Source organism: Pristiophorus japonicus, chromosome 1 (genome assembly GCF_044704955.1).
Source record: "Pristiophorus japonicus isolate sPriJap1 chromosome 1, sPriJap1.hap1, whole genome shotgun sequence".
In the NCBI taxonomy this organism is placed as follows: domain Eukaryota; kingdom Metazoa; phylum Chordata; class Chondrichthyes; family Pristiophoridae; genus Pristiophorus; species Pristiophorus japonicus.
The window spans coordinates 446,638,691-446,655,339 of NC_091977.1; the positions used below are offsets into that span (position 1 = coordinate 446,638,691).

A 16,649-nucleotide genomic window follows, 5' to 3' on the forward strand; every position below is an offset into this window, starting at 1 on the left:
TTTGAACAGTTTGAAACAGGCAATCAAATACAGGTACTTTAAATGAACAAGTGAAGAACATATTTTTCCTCATCTCTCCTGAAGGCAGTGACTTATGCTGGGTTAGGATTCCATGACCACCAGCAGCTTGCCCTGGTGGCTGGGCGTGCGCCGACAGCAAGTGCTGAAAAGCTATTCAATCGTGCAAGGCATCACAGCCAAATCTGGTCCCATCCCCACTCAACATCCACAATTGCACACTTATCAGGGCTCAGGGATGAGTGACCAGGGAAAGATCATTGGATAATTTTACCTTCCCATGCTCACAAGAAATTGTGCTGCCCAAACTAATCAACAAATTCAACATAGATCAGGCACCAATCAGAGGACCTTCCTGATCTGTATCAAGAATTATAATTTGCTTTTTTTCCTTTTAACCACAGAAGCAGACTATGGGGCGAATTTGCCCCAGGTTGGGTTTGGAGTGCATAATTCGAAGCAGGTTTTTTTTTAGTGCAGGAAGTGCAGATTTGGGTTCTTTGGGCAAACAATTGTTGTTGCGTTCGCACAGTGCTCGGGGGACGTGATGCTGATGATGCCAGCACAATGTGGACATGCCGCGTTACACTGATGCCTCACAACGTCCCTCCACTTCTTTTAAAGGGGAAGGCTGCTGCGAATTCTGCAGCCTCTTTAGTGGTGCCCACTGGGCACTACCAACTCCCCTTACGGCTGGCCAGGGCATCACAGCTTCCGCACCTAGCTGTTGATGGCATCGACGCATGCTGATCTCGCGTCCCGTGGGGCAATTTCCCCCAAGGCGCAAGGCGATGGGGGTTGGCGCGCATGCCGATTACATCATTGCCGTGCAGGCACTGCACCGGTGCGCTAATCGCGGGGCGCGACACAAACCACTTTTCACCGCACGAAGCCCCTAGGGCAAATCCACGTGGTCGATGCGGCTGCCACGCCCGCCGTTAACTCATTAGCGAACTGTCGCCGTCGGTGCTAACGGGTACTGTGCAAAGGGGCAATTTCATTCCCTATATATTTTACTCAAAGTTCAAAGTGGGCAATTTCAAACACAAGAAATTGTTACAGCGGTTTTGATCACAAACAATTACTTTCCTCATTATTGGATTATGAGAATTATAACTCCATTCTAACTTAATGTATATATTTGGATATTTTGTGAGCCACTGATCTATTGTATATGTGTGCGCAATATTGCTAAATTCAACTGACAACCAGAATTCAAGATATTGAACCATCAGCAGATGTATTTCTAGACTCGACTACCCCAATGATCTCCTCCTATCTTCCACCCTCCATAACCTAAGTACATCCAAAATTCTGATCCCCATATCCTAAATCGCACCAAGTCCCATTCACCCATCATCTCTATGCTCACTGACCCACATTGGCTCCTGGTCTGGCAACACTTCAATTTTAAAATTCTCATCCTTGTTTTCAAATTTCTTTATGGCTTCATCCCTCCCTATATCTAGCCTCCTCCAGCCCTTTAACCCTCCAAGATCTCAGCACTCCTCCAACTCTGGCCTCTTGCGCATCCCCAAATTTAATCGCTCCACATTTATGAGCCAGGCTTTCATTGCCTAGGTCCCAAGCTTTGGAATTCCCTCCCTAAACTTTTTTGCCTCTCTACTCTTCTTTAACATGCTTCTTAAAACTTACCTCTTTGACCAAGCTCGTGATGATCTCTAATATCTCATGTGGCTCGGTGTCAAATTTTTTGATAATGTTCCTGTGAAGCAGCTTGGGACATTTTACTATGTTAAAGGTGCTATATGAATGCAAGTTGTTGTAGTTATAAACATGCAGTGCATGCCCCCAACACACACCAAGACAGATTACTTTTAGTGCCCTGCTTGAGGAACATATTAATGGGCCAGATTTTGCTGGAGCGAAGCATCTCGTGGCATGTTCAGTTAGTTAGACTTGTTCGTGCAAGTATAGGCTTTAACATTTTTATGCCCACAAAGTTGTTGGACGTGCAAGCTGGTAACGCACATCAGGGGCAACAGGGCATCTGGGACTTGAATGAATAATGGAACAAACAGTATCTACTTAACTATGAATGAGAAATAAACAGAAGTACCAAAAAGGAGAGTACATTAGAGTGAATGAATTCAATATCAAATCAGGTACTGAAGGAGAACTAAAGAGGGAAAGATAGATTAGATGGAGGGGGGAAAAAAAAGGGGGGGCAGGGGGAAATAATTTTTTTTTTCCAAAATTGGCATTTTTTAAATTTTGGCACCCAAGTAGTTTCTTCTATATGTTGAGTATAATACATTCTGTAGTGCTCCAAAATTCAATGTGTCACAATACGTGTCAATGAACCATTTTTTTTATTCATTCTAGGATGTGGGCATCGCTGGCAAGGCCAGCATGTATTGCCTGTAACTTTTTTCCTTCCTTGTAGGCATCAAGGATTGTAAGCTTTAACAACTCTTGGACACCAATGCCCCTTCTGAACCACCTTCCCTTCACGTCGCTCTGATCCCATTCCTTCTTCCAATTTCGCCCCCTGCAGAGTTTTCATTATCCCCACTGACCTTCCTCTCTCTGATCCTGAACGATCAGTCCTCAGCAAAGGTTTGAGAGCTATATCCCCTTACGCCCCCACCTCAATTAATTTTGAGCTCAGCACGATGCCGAGCACTTTTTCTGCCATGCCCATGACTCTGGCCAGGAGTCGTCGTCACCCGCCCCCTTTCAATACACAGTTGACCCTTTCTCCCATTTTAAAGAACTCTCGCTCTACCTGGACCCCTCCCTCTGGCCTCTTACCCTCTCTGGATCACTTCTTTGCAAACTGCTGACGGGACATCAGCCATCTCAATTTCTCTGCTCCCCTCACTCACTCCAACCTATCTCCCTCTGAACTTGTAACACTCCGTTCTATCATATCCAACCCCAACTTTGTCATTAAACCTGCTGACAAGAGTGGTGCGGTTGTTGTTTGGCGGACCGACCTCTACCTTGCAGAGGCTGATCGCCAACTCTGACACCTCCTACCTACCTCTCCCTGGACCATGACCCCATTACCAATCATCAAGCCATCCTTTCCCAGACCATCACTAACCTCATCTCATCTCTGGAGATCTTCCCTCCCCAGCACCAACTTCATAGTTCCCCAATTCCACACAGCCTGTTTCTACCTTCTTCCCAAGATCCACAAACAGGACTGGCCCGGTAGACCCATCGTTTCAGCCTGTTCTTGCCTCACAGAACTGATTTCTTCCTATCTTGACTATTTTTTCTCCTTGTCCACTCTCTTCCCACCTGCATCCGTGACTCCTCCAATGCCCTCCACCACTAAGTTTCCTGGCCCCAATCGTCTCCTTTTCACTAAGGACTTCTAATCCATAAGCTGGATGGGTTGCACCTCAGCAGAGCTGGGACCAATATCCTCACTGGGGGGTTTGCTAGTGCTGTTGGGGAGGGTTTAAACTAGCTTGGCAGGGGGATGTGAACGTGAGAATAGATTCAGTAGGGAGGGGAGTAAAGCTGGAATTAGAAAGAAAAAATAAAAAGAGAATGAGTTTGAAGGAGAGGAAACAAGCAGGAAAAAAGGGTAACTTTTTTTTTAAGGCTCTTTGTCTAAATGCACGTAGCATTCGTAACAAAATAGATGAGTTGATGGCACAAATAGATACAAATGGGTATGATCTGATAGCTATTAAGAGACATGGTTGCAAGGTGAGCATGACTTGGAACTAATTATGGGGTATTTGACAATTCGGAAAGGAAAAGGTGGTGGGTAAAGGATGGAATCACTGCAATAGTGAGAAATGATAGTGGCTCAAATGATCAGGATGTTGAAACAGTTTGGGTGGAGATAAGGAATAATAAGGGGAAAAAGTCACTGGTAGATGTAGTCTATAGACCCTGTAACAGTAGCAACTCTGAGTAAAAAGAGAATAGCAATAATCATGGGCGATTTTAACCTCCATATTGATTGGACAAATCAAATTGGTCAGGGTAGCCTTGAGGAAGAGTTCATTGAGTGCATAAGGGACAGGTTCCTTGAGCAGTATGTAATGGAACCAACCAGGGAGCAGGTTATCTTAGATCTGGTTCTGTGTAATGAGACAGGATTAATAAACAATCTCCTAGTAAAGGATCCCCTTGGAATGAGTGATCATAGCATGGTTGAATTTCAAATCCAGATGGAGGGTGAGCAAGTTGGATCTCAAACCAGCGTAGTAAGCTTAAATAAAGGAGACTACAAAAGGTATGAGGGCAGAGTTGGCTAAAGTGGACTTGGAAAATAGATTAAAGTGTAGGACAGTTGATGAACAGTGGCGTACATTTGAGATATTACAAAATATATTTCAGTGAGGAGGAAAGGGTGTAAGAGAAAAGATAACCACCCATGGCTAACTGAAGAAATAAAGGACAGTGTCCAATTAAAAACAAGGGCATACAAAAGTGGCCAAAACTAGCGAGAGGACAGAAGATTGGGAAGGTTTTAAAAGCCAGCAAAGAAAGAATGACTAAAAAAAAATGATTAAAGGAAGATAGACTATGAAAGTAAACTAGCACAAAATATAATAACAGGTAGCAAGAGTTTCTATAGGTATATAAAAAGGAAAAGAGTGGCTAAAGTAAATGTTGGTCCCTTGGAGGACGAGACCGGGGAATTAGTAATAGAGCACATGGAGATGGCATAAACTCTGAACAAATATTTTGTATCAGTCTTTACGATAGAGGACATTAAAAATATTCCAACAGTGGGTAGTCAAGGAGCTATGGGGGGTGGTGGGGGGGGGGGGGGGGGGGAACTCAATACAATCATAATCACTAAGGAGGTGGTACTCAGTAAGATAATGGGATTAAAGGCAGATAAATCCCCTGGACCTGATGGCTTGCAACCTTGGGCCTCGAGAAGTAGCAGCAGGGATAGTGGATGCATTGGTTGTAAATTACCAAAACTCCCTAGATTCTGGGGAGGTCCCAGCAGATTGGAAAACTACAAATGTAATGCCCCCATTTAAAAAAGGAGGCAGACAAAAAGCAGGAAACTATAGACCAGTTAGCCTAATATCTGTGATTGGGAAAATGTTGGATTCCATTAGTAAAGCAGTAGTAGAAGGACATTTGGAAAAACATAATTCAGTCAGGCAGAGTCAGCATGGATTTATGAAAGGGAAGTCATGTGTGACAAGTTTGCTGGAATTCTTTGAGGATGCAACGAACAGGATAGATAAAGGGGAACCAGTGGAAATTTTGTATTTGGACTTCAAGACATTTGACAAGGTGCCACATAAAAGGTTACTGCACAAGATAAAAGTTCACAGGGTTGGGGATAATATATTAGCATGGAGAGAGGATTGGCTAACTAACAGAAAACAGAGAGCCAGGATAGATGGTTCATTCTCGGGTTGGCAATCAGTAACTAGTGGGGTGCCACAGGGATTAGTGCTGGGACCCCAAATATGCACAATCTATATTGATGACTTGGAAGAAGGGACTGAGTGCAACGTAGCCAAGTTTGCTGATGATAAAGATGGGAGGAAAAGCGGTATGTGAGGAAGACAAAAAAATCTGCAAAAGGACAGAGACAGGCTAAGTGAGTGGGCAAAAATTTGGCAGATGGAGCATAATGTTGGAAAGTGTGAGGCAGAAAAAAAAAATCAAAGAGCAAGTTATTATTTAAATGGAGAAAGATTGCAAAGTGCTGCAGTACAGCAGGACCTGGGGGTACTTGTGCATGAAACACAAAAGGTTAGTATGCAGGTTCAGCAAGTGATCAGGAAGGCGAATGGAATCTTGGCCTTTATTGCAAAGGGGATGGAGTATAAAAGCAGAGAAGTCTTGCTGCAGTTATACAGGGTATTGGTGAGGCCATACCTGGAATACTATGTACAGTTTTGGTTTCCATATTTAAGAAAGTATATACTTGCTTTGGAGGCAGTTCAGAGAAGGTTCACAATTGATTCTGGAGATGAGGGGATTGACTTATGAGGAAAGGTTGAGCCTCTACTTAGAATTCAGAAGAATGAGAAGTGATCTTATCGAAACGTATAAGATTATGAGGGGGCTTGACAAGGTGGATGTTTCCACTGATAGGGGAGGGTATAATCTTAGAATAAGGGACCGCCCATTTTAAACTGAGATGAGGAGGAATTTCTTCTCAGAAGGTTGTAAATCTGTGGAATTCGCTGTCTCAGAGCTGTGGAAGCTGGGTCATTGCATAAATTTATGAAGATAGACAGTTTCTTAACTGATGAGAATAAGGGGTTCTGGGGAGTGGGCAGGGAAGTAAACCTGAGTCCATGATCGGATCAGCCATGATCATATTAAATGGTGGAGCAGGCTCGAGGGGCCGTATGACCTACTCCTATTTCTTATGTTCTTATCCCTCTACACTTCCATCCACCACCAGAATGGCCTGAGGGCACTCTGCTACTTCCTTGAACAGAGGCCCAACCAGTGCCTATTCACCACCATCCTCCTCCTCCTGGCTGAACTTGTTCTCACATTGAACAACTTCTCCTTTAACTTCACTCACTTCCTCCAAATTAAAAGGTATTGCTATGGGAACACATGGGTACAAGCAATGCCTACCTTTTCATGGGATATGTAGAACATTCTTTGTTCCAGTCCTACTTGGGTCCCCTTCCTTATACCTCTTTTTCCGATACATTGATGACTGTATTGGTGCCACTTCCTGCTCTCGCCCTGAACTAGAAAATTTCATTCACTTTGCATCCAATTTCCAACCTGCCATGATCCATCGCCGACCCTTCCCTTCCCTTCCTCGACTTCTGTCTCCATTTCTGGGGATAGACTATTGACAAACATTCACTACAAGCCCACTGACTCCCACTGTTACTTGGACTACACTTCCTCCCACCCCGCATCCTTTAAGGACTACATTCCATTCTCCCAGTTTCTCAGTCTCCGTCGCATCTGCTCTGACGACAGCACCTTCCACACTAATCCCTCAGACATGTCTTCCTTTTTTCTCAACTGAGGTTTCTCCTCCACCTTGGTTAACATGGCTCTCAACCATGTCCGTTCCATTTCCCACACCTCTGCTCTCATCCCATTCCCTCCTCCTCAGAACCACTACAGGGTTCCGCTTGTCCTCACCTTTCACCCCACCAGCCTCCACGTTCAACGGATCCTCCTCCGCCATTTCCTCCACTGCAGCCTGAACCCACCACCAAATCACAGCTTCCGCCTCCCCTCCCTCAGTATTGCAATGGGACCGCTCCCTCCGCAATACCCTGGTCCATTCCACCCCCAGCACCTCCTCCCCTTCCCATGGCACCTTACCGTGCAAGCGCAGTGGATGCAACACCTGCCCTTTTACCTCCTCCTTTCCCACTATCCAGTGCCCCAAATACTCCTTCCAGGTGAAACAATGATTTATTTGTACTTCTTTCAATTTAGTATACTGTATTCACTGTGCATAATGTGATCTCTTCTAAATTGGGGAGACCAAACGCAGATTGCTTTGCAGAACACGTCCATTCAGTCCATAAGCGTGACCCCGAGCTTGCGTCGCCTGTCACTTTAATTTCCCACTCCACTCCCATTCTGACCTCAGTCCTCGGATTCCTGTACTGTTCCAATGAAGCTCAACGCAAGCTCGAGGAACAGCACCTCATCTTTTGCTTAGGCACTTTACAGCCTTCTGGACTCAACTGTGAGTTCAACAATTTCAGACCTTGGCCTCTGCCCATATTTTGCTCTTGTGTATTTTTTCTCGGAGCTGGTAATTATTCTGTCATTCACACTCTATCTAAACTAATATTTTTCTAACTTCTGCCATTACCATCTCGAGTCGGCCCATCATCCCTATTGTCTCAAATCTCTCCTGTCTTCCATCGGTCACAGATTTTCCTTTTTGTTCTTTCCTCCCCTCCCCCTTTCAGTGCTCCTTAAGAATCTGTTCTTTCGAACATTCGCCAGTTGTGACGAGGGTCATCGACCCAAAACGTTAACTCTTTCTCTCCACAGATGCTGCCTGACCCAGAGATTTACAGCATTTTATGTTTTGCTTCTCTATCAGCATTTATTGCCCTTCATTGCTCTTGAGGTGGTGGTGGTGGTGAGCTGCCTTCTTGAACCGCTACAGTCTTTGTGGTGAATGTACTCCCACAGTGCTGTTAGGGAATGAGTTCCAGGACTTTGAAGCAGTGAAGAAGGAGGAATGGCGATATATTTCCAAGTTAGGATGTTGAGAGTTGGAGGGTAACTTGGAGGTGATGGTGTTCCCATAAGCCTGCTGCATGGGACAATTGTTTACTTATAATTGTGTACTTTCTGGGCAAGAGAGGTTGATTGGTAGTCATTTATGATTATTAGATCGTTAAAAGGGTACTTATGCTATTAATTAATGGGTAAATAATGTGAAAATGCAGCAACTTCATGAAAATCAGGGAGATTAAGCGCGAGATGCTATTTTTGCGAAGCTAATGGCAGAGTGGTGTAAATCGGACAGCAACTTGTGGCGATTCTCAATTCACGGGGTATCTCTTCCTCCGCTACAAGTTGCTGGTCAATTAGTCGATCATAGTGAAATCAGCTGAGAAGTCTGAGGCTGCAGGGTAATTGTGGTGAAGGAAAAATGACATTATTTTTTCACCAAAATCTGGCACATGTTAAGAATAGCACAAGAAAATTGAACTTCCCTGTCAGTATTTCGGCCTTTAAAAATTAAAAAGATTGTTTATATTCAAGTCTAATCTTAGAGGGAAATTAACTTAGTACAAACTATTCTTTTGTATTTTACTGAATGTTGTATACTCAATATTTTTAATTAATTGTAAATATGTAGTATGAACTACAATCTGAATAATCTAGTATTCAATTATCCATCAATCTGAAGTGAATGTGGTAGTATAAGCACAATACTATTGTTTAATTCAATAAACAGATTACTACAAGTATGTTAATTGCTAGCTCTCAGGACTTGCAACTCGACAAAAGGCAAATCATAGGTGATAAGGTCAACTTGCAGATATTATAGTGAATCCATTGACAGTTAAATGGTTCCATAAAGAACAAAGTGTTAACAATCTCTAGCATTGCAATGGACCTTCCATTTATCCACTGAGTCATCAGGGAACCCCAATATATATTTTGCTTAATTTCTTATTCAATCATTTTTGAATCAAGAATAGCAGTGATTAATAAAAAGGAAATCTAAAAGCTACAAACTACAAGATAAAAGTTCATTTTTACCTGGGAGAATGCACTGGTTTGTCTTCCTCAGAACTCATGTCCATTTCAAATATGTCCTCATTGCCAACTGACGGTGCACGGTCTTCCTTTTTGCCATCTGGTTTAAATTTCTTTTTCCGCCGCTTTTTCTTCTTCCCCGAGCTGGTGCAGAGTGCAGTCTCTGGAGCTGTGCCCTGCACGATATTTTCCAAGTTCTGTCCCATTTCCGGATCGGCTCTAGATTTTGCCAATTTCAGCTGCACACCCTTGAAGAATTGCCCTTCTTCTGTCGGGATGGGAGAGGTAGCCAAGTGAGGAGGAACTTTCTCCTAGTTATAAAAAAAAAATTGCAAAGTGTACGGAGAATAAATTACTCATACAAAAAAATTTTAGGAATATTTAAATTGAAAAACCAAATGCAGTAAATTCATCGAGAATATTCCAAGACAGCACAGGAAATGTTCACATATACAAAAAGGAAAGAAATTACTGACCACCAGACCTTTTAATCACCAATACATTTTTTGCAGTTTACATGTTGAACTTCAAATTGTAGAATTATTTAAATTGTAAACTGAAGACTATTTATTTTTTTTAAAAAAGCTTCAAGCCCATAGAAATAAAAAGCCTTAAAACCTCAAGAAAACCTTTCGCTGCACCAGTGTGACAGCCATTTATCACACCAATTACCCTGCAGCCTCAGACTTCTTAGCTAATTTCACTATGAACTCAACCAACAGCATTCTGCTGTTAAGCGAAGCGCATTAAATGCTGCCACATTCAGACCAGGAAGGTTATACCCAGCATGGTCAGTAGGAAACTGGAGGGCTTACTGTACACAAATTTATCTTTTCTGTGCACACTTGCATTGACCTATTGGTAAGCATTTACCAAATTAAAAAATAGATTCAACTTGTGGTAGGAATAATAGAAGGTAGGAAACACCATCACCTGCACGTTCCCCTCCAAGTTACATACCATCCTGACTTGGAAATATATTGCTGTTCCATCATCGTCGCTGTGTCAAAATCTTGGAATTCCTTCCCTTACAGTACTGTGAGTACCTTTACCACACGGACTGCAGCAGTTCAAGGCAATGGCTCACCACCACCTTCTCAAGGGCAATAAATGCTGGCCTTGCCAGCGACGCTCACATCCCAGAACAAATTTTTAAAAAGGTTCATAACGCATGTTTTGGCATTGATTTATGACAGCTCTACAGAATGCACTGTACTTGACATACAGCGATTCCAGTATAGAAGAATCTACTTAGCTGCCAAAGACAGTTGGGTGGGGGTGGGGGCGAGGAATCTTTGACTTATGCCCAAAATGAGCGAATGGCCGCGCTGCCTGTCCAAACTTAGTGTCAAACCTCATTTGAATCCTGATGGTGACCTATGGCCGCTAAATGTGTGCGTCGCCAGTTTTGGGAGGTCAGGAATTTGATCGGTCCCTGAGCTTCCCAAAAGAGAAGGCATCCCATCCCAGAGAAGATTGAGCATGGGCCGACAAAAGCTCAATCATTTTCTTCCTGGCCCCACAATAATTCTCCCAAAGTAATTTTTGAGCCATTTCTTCAGCAACCACCAGAGGTCTCAATAAAAACCATTGGTTACGCCAGTTAACATCTGGGACGCAAGGGCTGCCTGTTGGGTGGCATGCGCCTAGGCTGCCCACGCTCTTGGAGTGTGCCGACACTCTGAGTGTTCCGCCTGGGCTGCATGCTCTTGCTCCACCCATTTGTGCCTGAAAATTTCAAATGTGATCCTACAAACGATGGAATCAGGCATGCAGCCCGCCTAGAAAAAGTTTTTTTGGGGGGGTGGGGGGGGGGCGCACGGCAGGGGTCTTGGGGTGACTGCTGAGGTGAGTTTTTCATCCCTACACCCTAGCTGTCGAGCGATCAGATTCCATAATGGCTATCCTAGCAATGTTGGTCAAAGAATCAATTAAACTGAACGGATTTTAAAAATTACCATAATTTTTAATTAAGGATTTCTTAGACACTAAATAACAGAAGTTCTGATATTTACATAAACTTAAAGCTCGTTTAATAGATAGGATGATGGGTAGTTTTTGAATTGTGAACTTCATTTAGATTCACATAAAAATACTCCAAAGCAAAAAATGTAACTTATTTTTCTCTCAGGCTGAAAGAAATCACAATACTGTTGTGCATTACTAAAATGCTTCCATTATGTTAAATTCTATTGTGGAGCTATAAATGGGATGGATTCAGCAACAATAAGCTGCTGTTCACACAGCTGCAAGACTATGCCACTCTGATCAGGGTCAAAGAGACTCCATGAGTATGAAGCCCACATAATTTTGATAAAAACTCACTAGTATGGATCAGATGCCTACCACTTTCCAAGACACGTTGGTCTATCATTTATTTTGAACCATTTGCAGAGAGAACCCTTTCTTGAACTGGTTGAAAGCTGCTTTGATCAGGCTTCAGATGCCAGCTGTTTTTACTGATTTCTGTGAATGAACGTTTAGCAGTTTAGTCTGTTACAAAAATGTCTTGACGTAAATAAAATGAATAACTTCCTGAAGTGATGGCACATAATGCGACTCCTGCACGTAAATTCTACATATAACCCTGAAACAATAAACAAGCTTATTGTTTGCCCAGGGCATGCTATCCTACACTACTCTGTGCACAAGGTCTTGCTTCAGTTCATGCTTTCCTAGGAGAATAGGCTGGTGTGTTAGACCCAAAAGCCTGAAATCGTAAGGAACATTAACAAAATCCCTGCTTGATCATCTTCAAATATTTATTTTTAAATTAATAGAACTGAATTTTTTGTACAAAAAATAGACAGAGGTGGAACATATCAAATGAATAGCAAATAAATCTCAAAACACAAAACTGTAAATGAAGGAAACCATAGAAACAAGCTGCTGATGAAATCAAGAAGATGATGGGATTGCTTTCTTACAAAACACTATTCAAAGCTTATAATTAAAACCACACGTCTTGGCTACTGCTTAAGACGTATGTTCAGTACAAAGGAAACAAATTTTTTTTTTTTTAAACTAGAGGATTCTTTTTTTTAAAAAAAAGTAGCACTGCACATATATAAAACATACAGAACAAAAATGAATCAGCAGAGAGGTGCTTTTTAAAATCCAATTCCCTGGACAATAAAGCAAAGAAGTGACCTGCCCCAGGCATTACATGCGAGAGCCTGTCAGACTAGTCTTCTATTTTTTTTTAAATGATGCAACACTTTAGTTCAACAAAGCTTTCATCCCTCCCTCCCTAACCCCCACCAGAGTCGATTGGTGGAATTTTTTCCTAATTGAGTAGCACTAGTTGGAATTTCTGGTATAATTCAGTATAATTTCTGGTTAAAAATAGAATACGTAATTGGAATTTATACTGAGCAGTGGTTAGTGTTCTGGAAAAAAAAGTGTAATCTTTTACATTGCCTGGACACTGGCAACATTGTTCTATTTTGGAATGATAGAAGGCCGTAACCATAACCGCAAACCAGAAATATACATTTTCAATAACAGAAAATCCAGGCTTCCACGATCTCCTCCTCCCGCATCCCCCACCTGCTCCTTTCTCAAAAAGAGGTATGGGGACGAAAGATGGGAGGGAAGGAAGTCAGCAGTTTTATTTACAGGCTTTTTAATAGTCAACTACACCATAGCAAATAAAATTTTGCTTTGCAAACTGATTTTGCTTGATCACTAAACATTTGCACTTGGGAAAAGTGGTCGAGAGTAATTTTCATTTCCGCCCGCAAGTGAAAATTATCCCTGGTCAACGTTCCATTTAAACTGCATGGTCAGTAGGTTCCACAAGGCCAGTGAGCCAGCTTTTAAAACAGAAAAGGAACGCATGAGTGAAATTTTGAATAGCTGTGCAGCCCGCTAAAGGAGCAGCGCGGGCCAAAAAACAATTAGACAGAACATTGCCCCTGGTGCGTCAAAACTTATAGGGACTGCTACTTGTAACGTCATTGCAATGCAAATACATAGTGCCGGAACACCTACCTTTTCCTATGTATTCTTTGGTGGCAGTCTCATTACCCTATATGCCTTTAGAATTCCCTCTTTTCGCATCAATAATAACGGAGTAAAAAGGAACTTCAGAGGGGTCAGGCAGATCTTGCAGCTGTTTCTCTTCAAATTTCTGCATGCATCATTTTTATTAAACAGAATTGCTGGTGTAAAAGGGATGAGTAGAAGAATTGACCCCAGCCTTCAGCGGTCATGCTCTCTTGGTACTCAACAGAAAGTGGCATAGACAAACAACATAACTGCATAGTAGAAATAAATGCCAATGTCAAACTGATAGTGCTAAATGACATTGCACAATGGCACGGAGAAAACCAAGAAAAACACAATATTCTAGAACTTGTGTTTGTGTAATTTATTTATGGTTACGTCTGAACAATTTAGAAAAAATAGTTTTGAACCAATTGTCCAAAATATAGAAATGGAAGATCCTCAAACTCAATCCAGAAGAAATCAATCACAATTTTTTCTGTTATTTAAAAAAAATTATTTAGCACACATAAATTTAGGCCACATGGGGCCATGTAGAGGACATACCATTAGTTTGAATACACTGCAAATGCTGGGTGACATCGGTTTTGGTATTAAATTACTTTGTTGCAGCGATTTTTCTTTGACAATGGATGACTAAATTCAATATTGTGACAAACTGACAAGCACCTTTATAAGGCTCATTGGTGAAATTACTTGTAAAATGGAGCTTGGAAATGTGCATTATATATTGTTTCAACACTCAAATTCTCTGAAATGAAGTGGTGCAGGACCACCTCTTCCAGCGAGTCTCATTTCTCTTCCCTCCATGCCCCGACTCTGGATTCAAGATGTATTTATACTGGATTAATGGTATCAGATTTAAATTAATCTGCTTTACACTGACAAGAGTTAGAGCATGACTATACCCTTAGACATCCTAGAGCTTTTGGAGATTGCAGCCCCTGCCATCCTAACTTTGGGGACCAATTTCAGCATAACATAAATGCACAGCAGGGTCCATCACTTCATAAACTTCACAGCGAACGCCAAGTGTTCTCTTATTTTATGGAAGTTCATCACTTCTCTTTCTCTCTTGCACACAACTTAGGCTTCACAATACATAGAAGAGAAATAGGTCATTCAGTCCCTAGCCTTTTCTACCATTTATTTAGCATTCTTAGTACCATTTAAAGAAAAAACTCAATTCCCTTTATTTTCTGCCTATCTTTCACGAAAAAGATACTTGGGAAGAAAAACACCTTAATTGAGTTTGCCCTCTATGGCCTTCTGGGGGCAGTGCATTATACATATTCACAACCTGCATAGGTTCCAGTATGGGCCTTCAAAAAGCCCCAAAATGCCTCAGACAAGATAATCAATCCCAGAGGAAATAGATTATCTTGGAGATGGGCAGATAGCTACTTTGAGAGCTGATTTTTTTTCCAGTTATTTTTCCAGTGAGGTCCTTCCCAGGACTCCTCAGATATGTTGGAGGCGCATGGAGCCGCTCCAACATTCTGGGGGTCTGCTGGGGTGAGCGTCAGAAGGGTGCCACTACAGATGCCATGCAGCCACCTGAAACATGCTAATGATCTTGATCCTCCTAAACTGGGCCGGTAATGGCATCTACAACTGTAAGTGGCCAGGAGTTCCAGTCCGGCACTCGAGATAAAGCAAGGTCTCTGAAATTTCAGGTGCTTTTTTCTAGTTATCAAAATAAGCAAAAATAACTCTTCCTCCAGCTGCACAGTGACTTTTCCACCTTGTCCATAGTTGCAAAGTATTTATAAATTATTTATTTAATTACCTGCTCGACAAAAATAAAGCATTCAGTAAATTCAGAAAATGATAAGCTAATTGCTGGGTACATTTTCATTACAAAATGACCAAATTTGGCACCCTTTCCATTAAATTCATTGGTAAAATTGTGGTATGAATGTGTGACCATGTCCAGTCCCCACCTCCCACAAATGCCCTGCCCTCCATTTGTTGTTTCATTTGTTTCTCCTCTTAACCGAATAGAAATGAATTGAAATGAATTAAAATATTGTGGCAAATAAAGTAATGTACATGGGAAATTGTGTTCCGCCTATCTGCCCCAAACTGATTTTAAATTATATTTCATTTAGGTAATATACAGTAAATGCAACTTTCCGTCATGAGAGACATGAACTACATCCAACTTAAACATGAAGACAATTAAAATAACAGTTTTCTTAGCTACTTGCCATAAGGCACAATCATATTCCAGCATACTGTATTTGCATTAAACATTTACAAAATCAAGTCAAAAATTGTTACATACATTTTCTTCCTTTGTTTCTTGTACAAAGAAAGCTTCTCCATTATCTCCCAACTTCATGTGCAGATCCACTGGATTCCCATTAATCTCTATGTCAATCTGTAAATCCCAAAATAGCACTAAATAAATTCTGCATAACTTTAAAATCGAAACAAGTTCTTCACAGACAACGCTTCAAAGATTATGTCAATCAGCTATAAAAGCAATCACAGCCTCATAAACTATAGCTTTAACGTCACTGAGAGGATTAGGATTCTAGTCAGTTTGAGATTGAAGGCGGGTGGCATATGTTTAAAGTCTTGAGCACTTCTGGGTTCAATGGCACAAGAATTCAGCAGCAGGAACCCTTTAGGATTTCCACCCAAATGACCAGTATGCAAAGTGCTGCAGTACAGCAGGACCTGGGGGTACTTGTGCATGAAACACAAAAGGTTACAGTATGCAGGCACAGCAAGTGATCAGGAAGGCCAATGGAATCTTGGCCTTTATTGCAAAAGGGGATGGAGTATAAAAGCAGGGAAGCCTTGCTACAGTTGTACAGGGTATTGGTGAGGCCACACCTGGAATACTGCGTGCAGTTTTGGTTTCCATATTTACGAAAGGATATACTTGCTGTGGAGGCAGTTCAGGGGAGATTCTGAAGGTTGATTCCAGAGATGAGGGGGTTGACTTATGAGTTAGGTTGGGCCTCTACTCATTGGAATTCAGAAGAATGAGGTGATCTTATCGAAACGTAGAAGATGATGAGGGGGCTTGACAAGGTGGATGCAGAGAGGATGTTTCCACTGATGGGGGAGACTAGAACTAGAGGGCATAATCTTAGAATAAGGGGCTGCCCATTTAAAACTGAGATGAGAAGTTTATTTTCTCAGGGGGTTGTGGATCTGTGGAAGCTGGGATATTGAATAAATTTAAGACAGAGACACTATTAAACAATAAGGGAATAAGGGGTTATGGAAAGCAGGCAGGGAAGTGGACCCAAGTCCATGATCAGATCAGCCATGATTGTATTAAATAGCGGAGCAGGCTTGAGGGGCCGTATGGCCTTCTCCTGCTTCTATTTCTTATGTCCTTATTCATATGTGAGGCTAGGTAATGGGTGATAAAAGTATTAGAGTCAAAGGTCCTATCTTTACCCAAACTCCATCCACATGTC

General features: G+C 41.9%; 1 protein-coding gene across 1 annotated transcript in view; it reads right to left on the minus strand.

Annotated features, from left to right (window-relative positions):
- lpin2 (lipin 2) overlaps positions 1 to 16,649 on the minus strand; it is a 185,197-nt gene that overhangs the window by 56,005 nt on the left and 112,543 nt on the right. The window contains exons 3-4 of the mRNA XM_070893051.1: positions 15,497 to 15,592; positions 9,205 to 9,512 (exon numbers count right to left, since the gene is read on the minus strand). Of these exons, the coding sequence (XP_070749152.1) occupies positions 9,205 to 9,512; positions 15,497 to 15,592 (404 nt within the window). The remainder of the gene's footprint in view (positions 1 to 9,204; positions 9,513 to 15,496; positions 15,593 to 16,649) is intronic.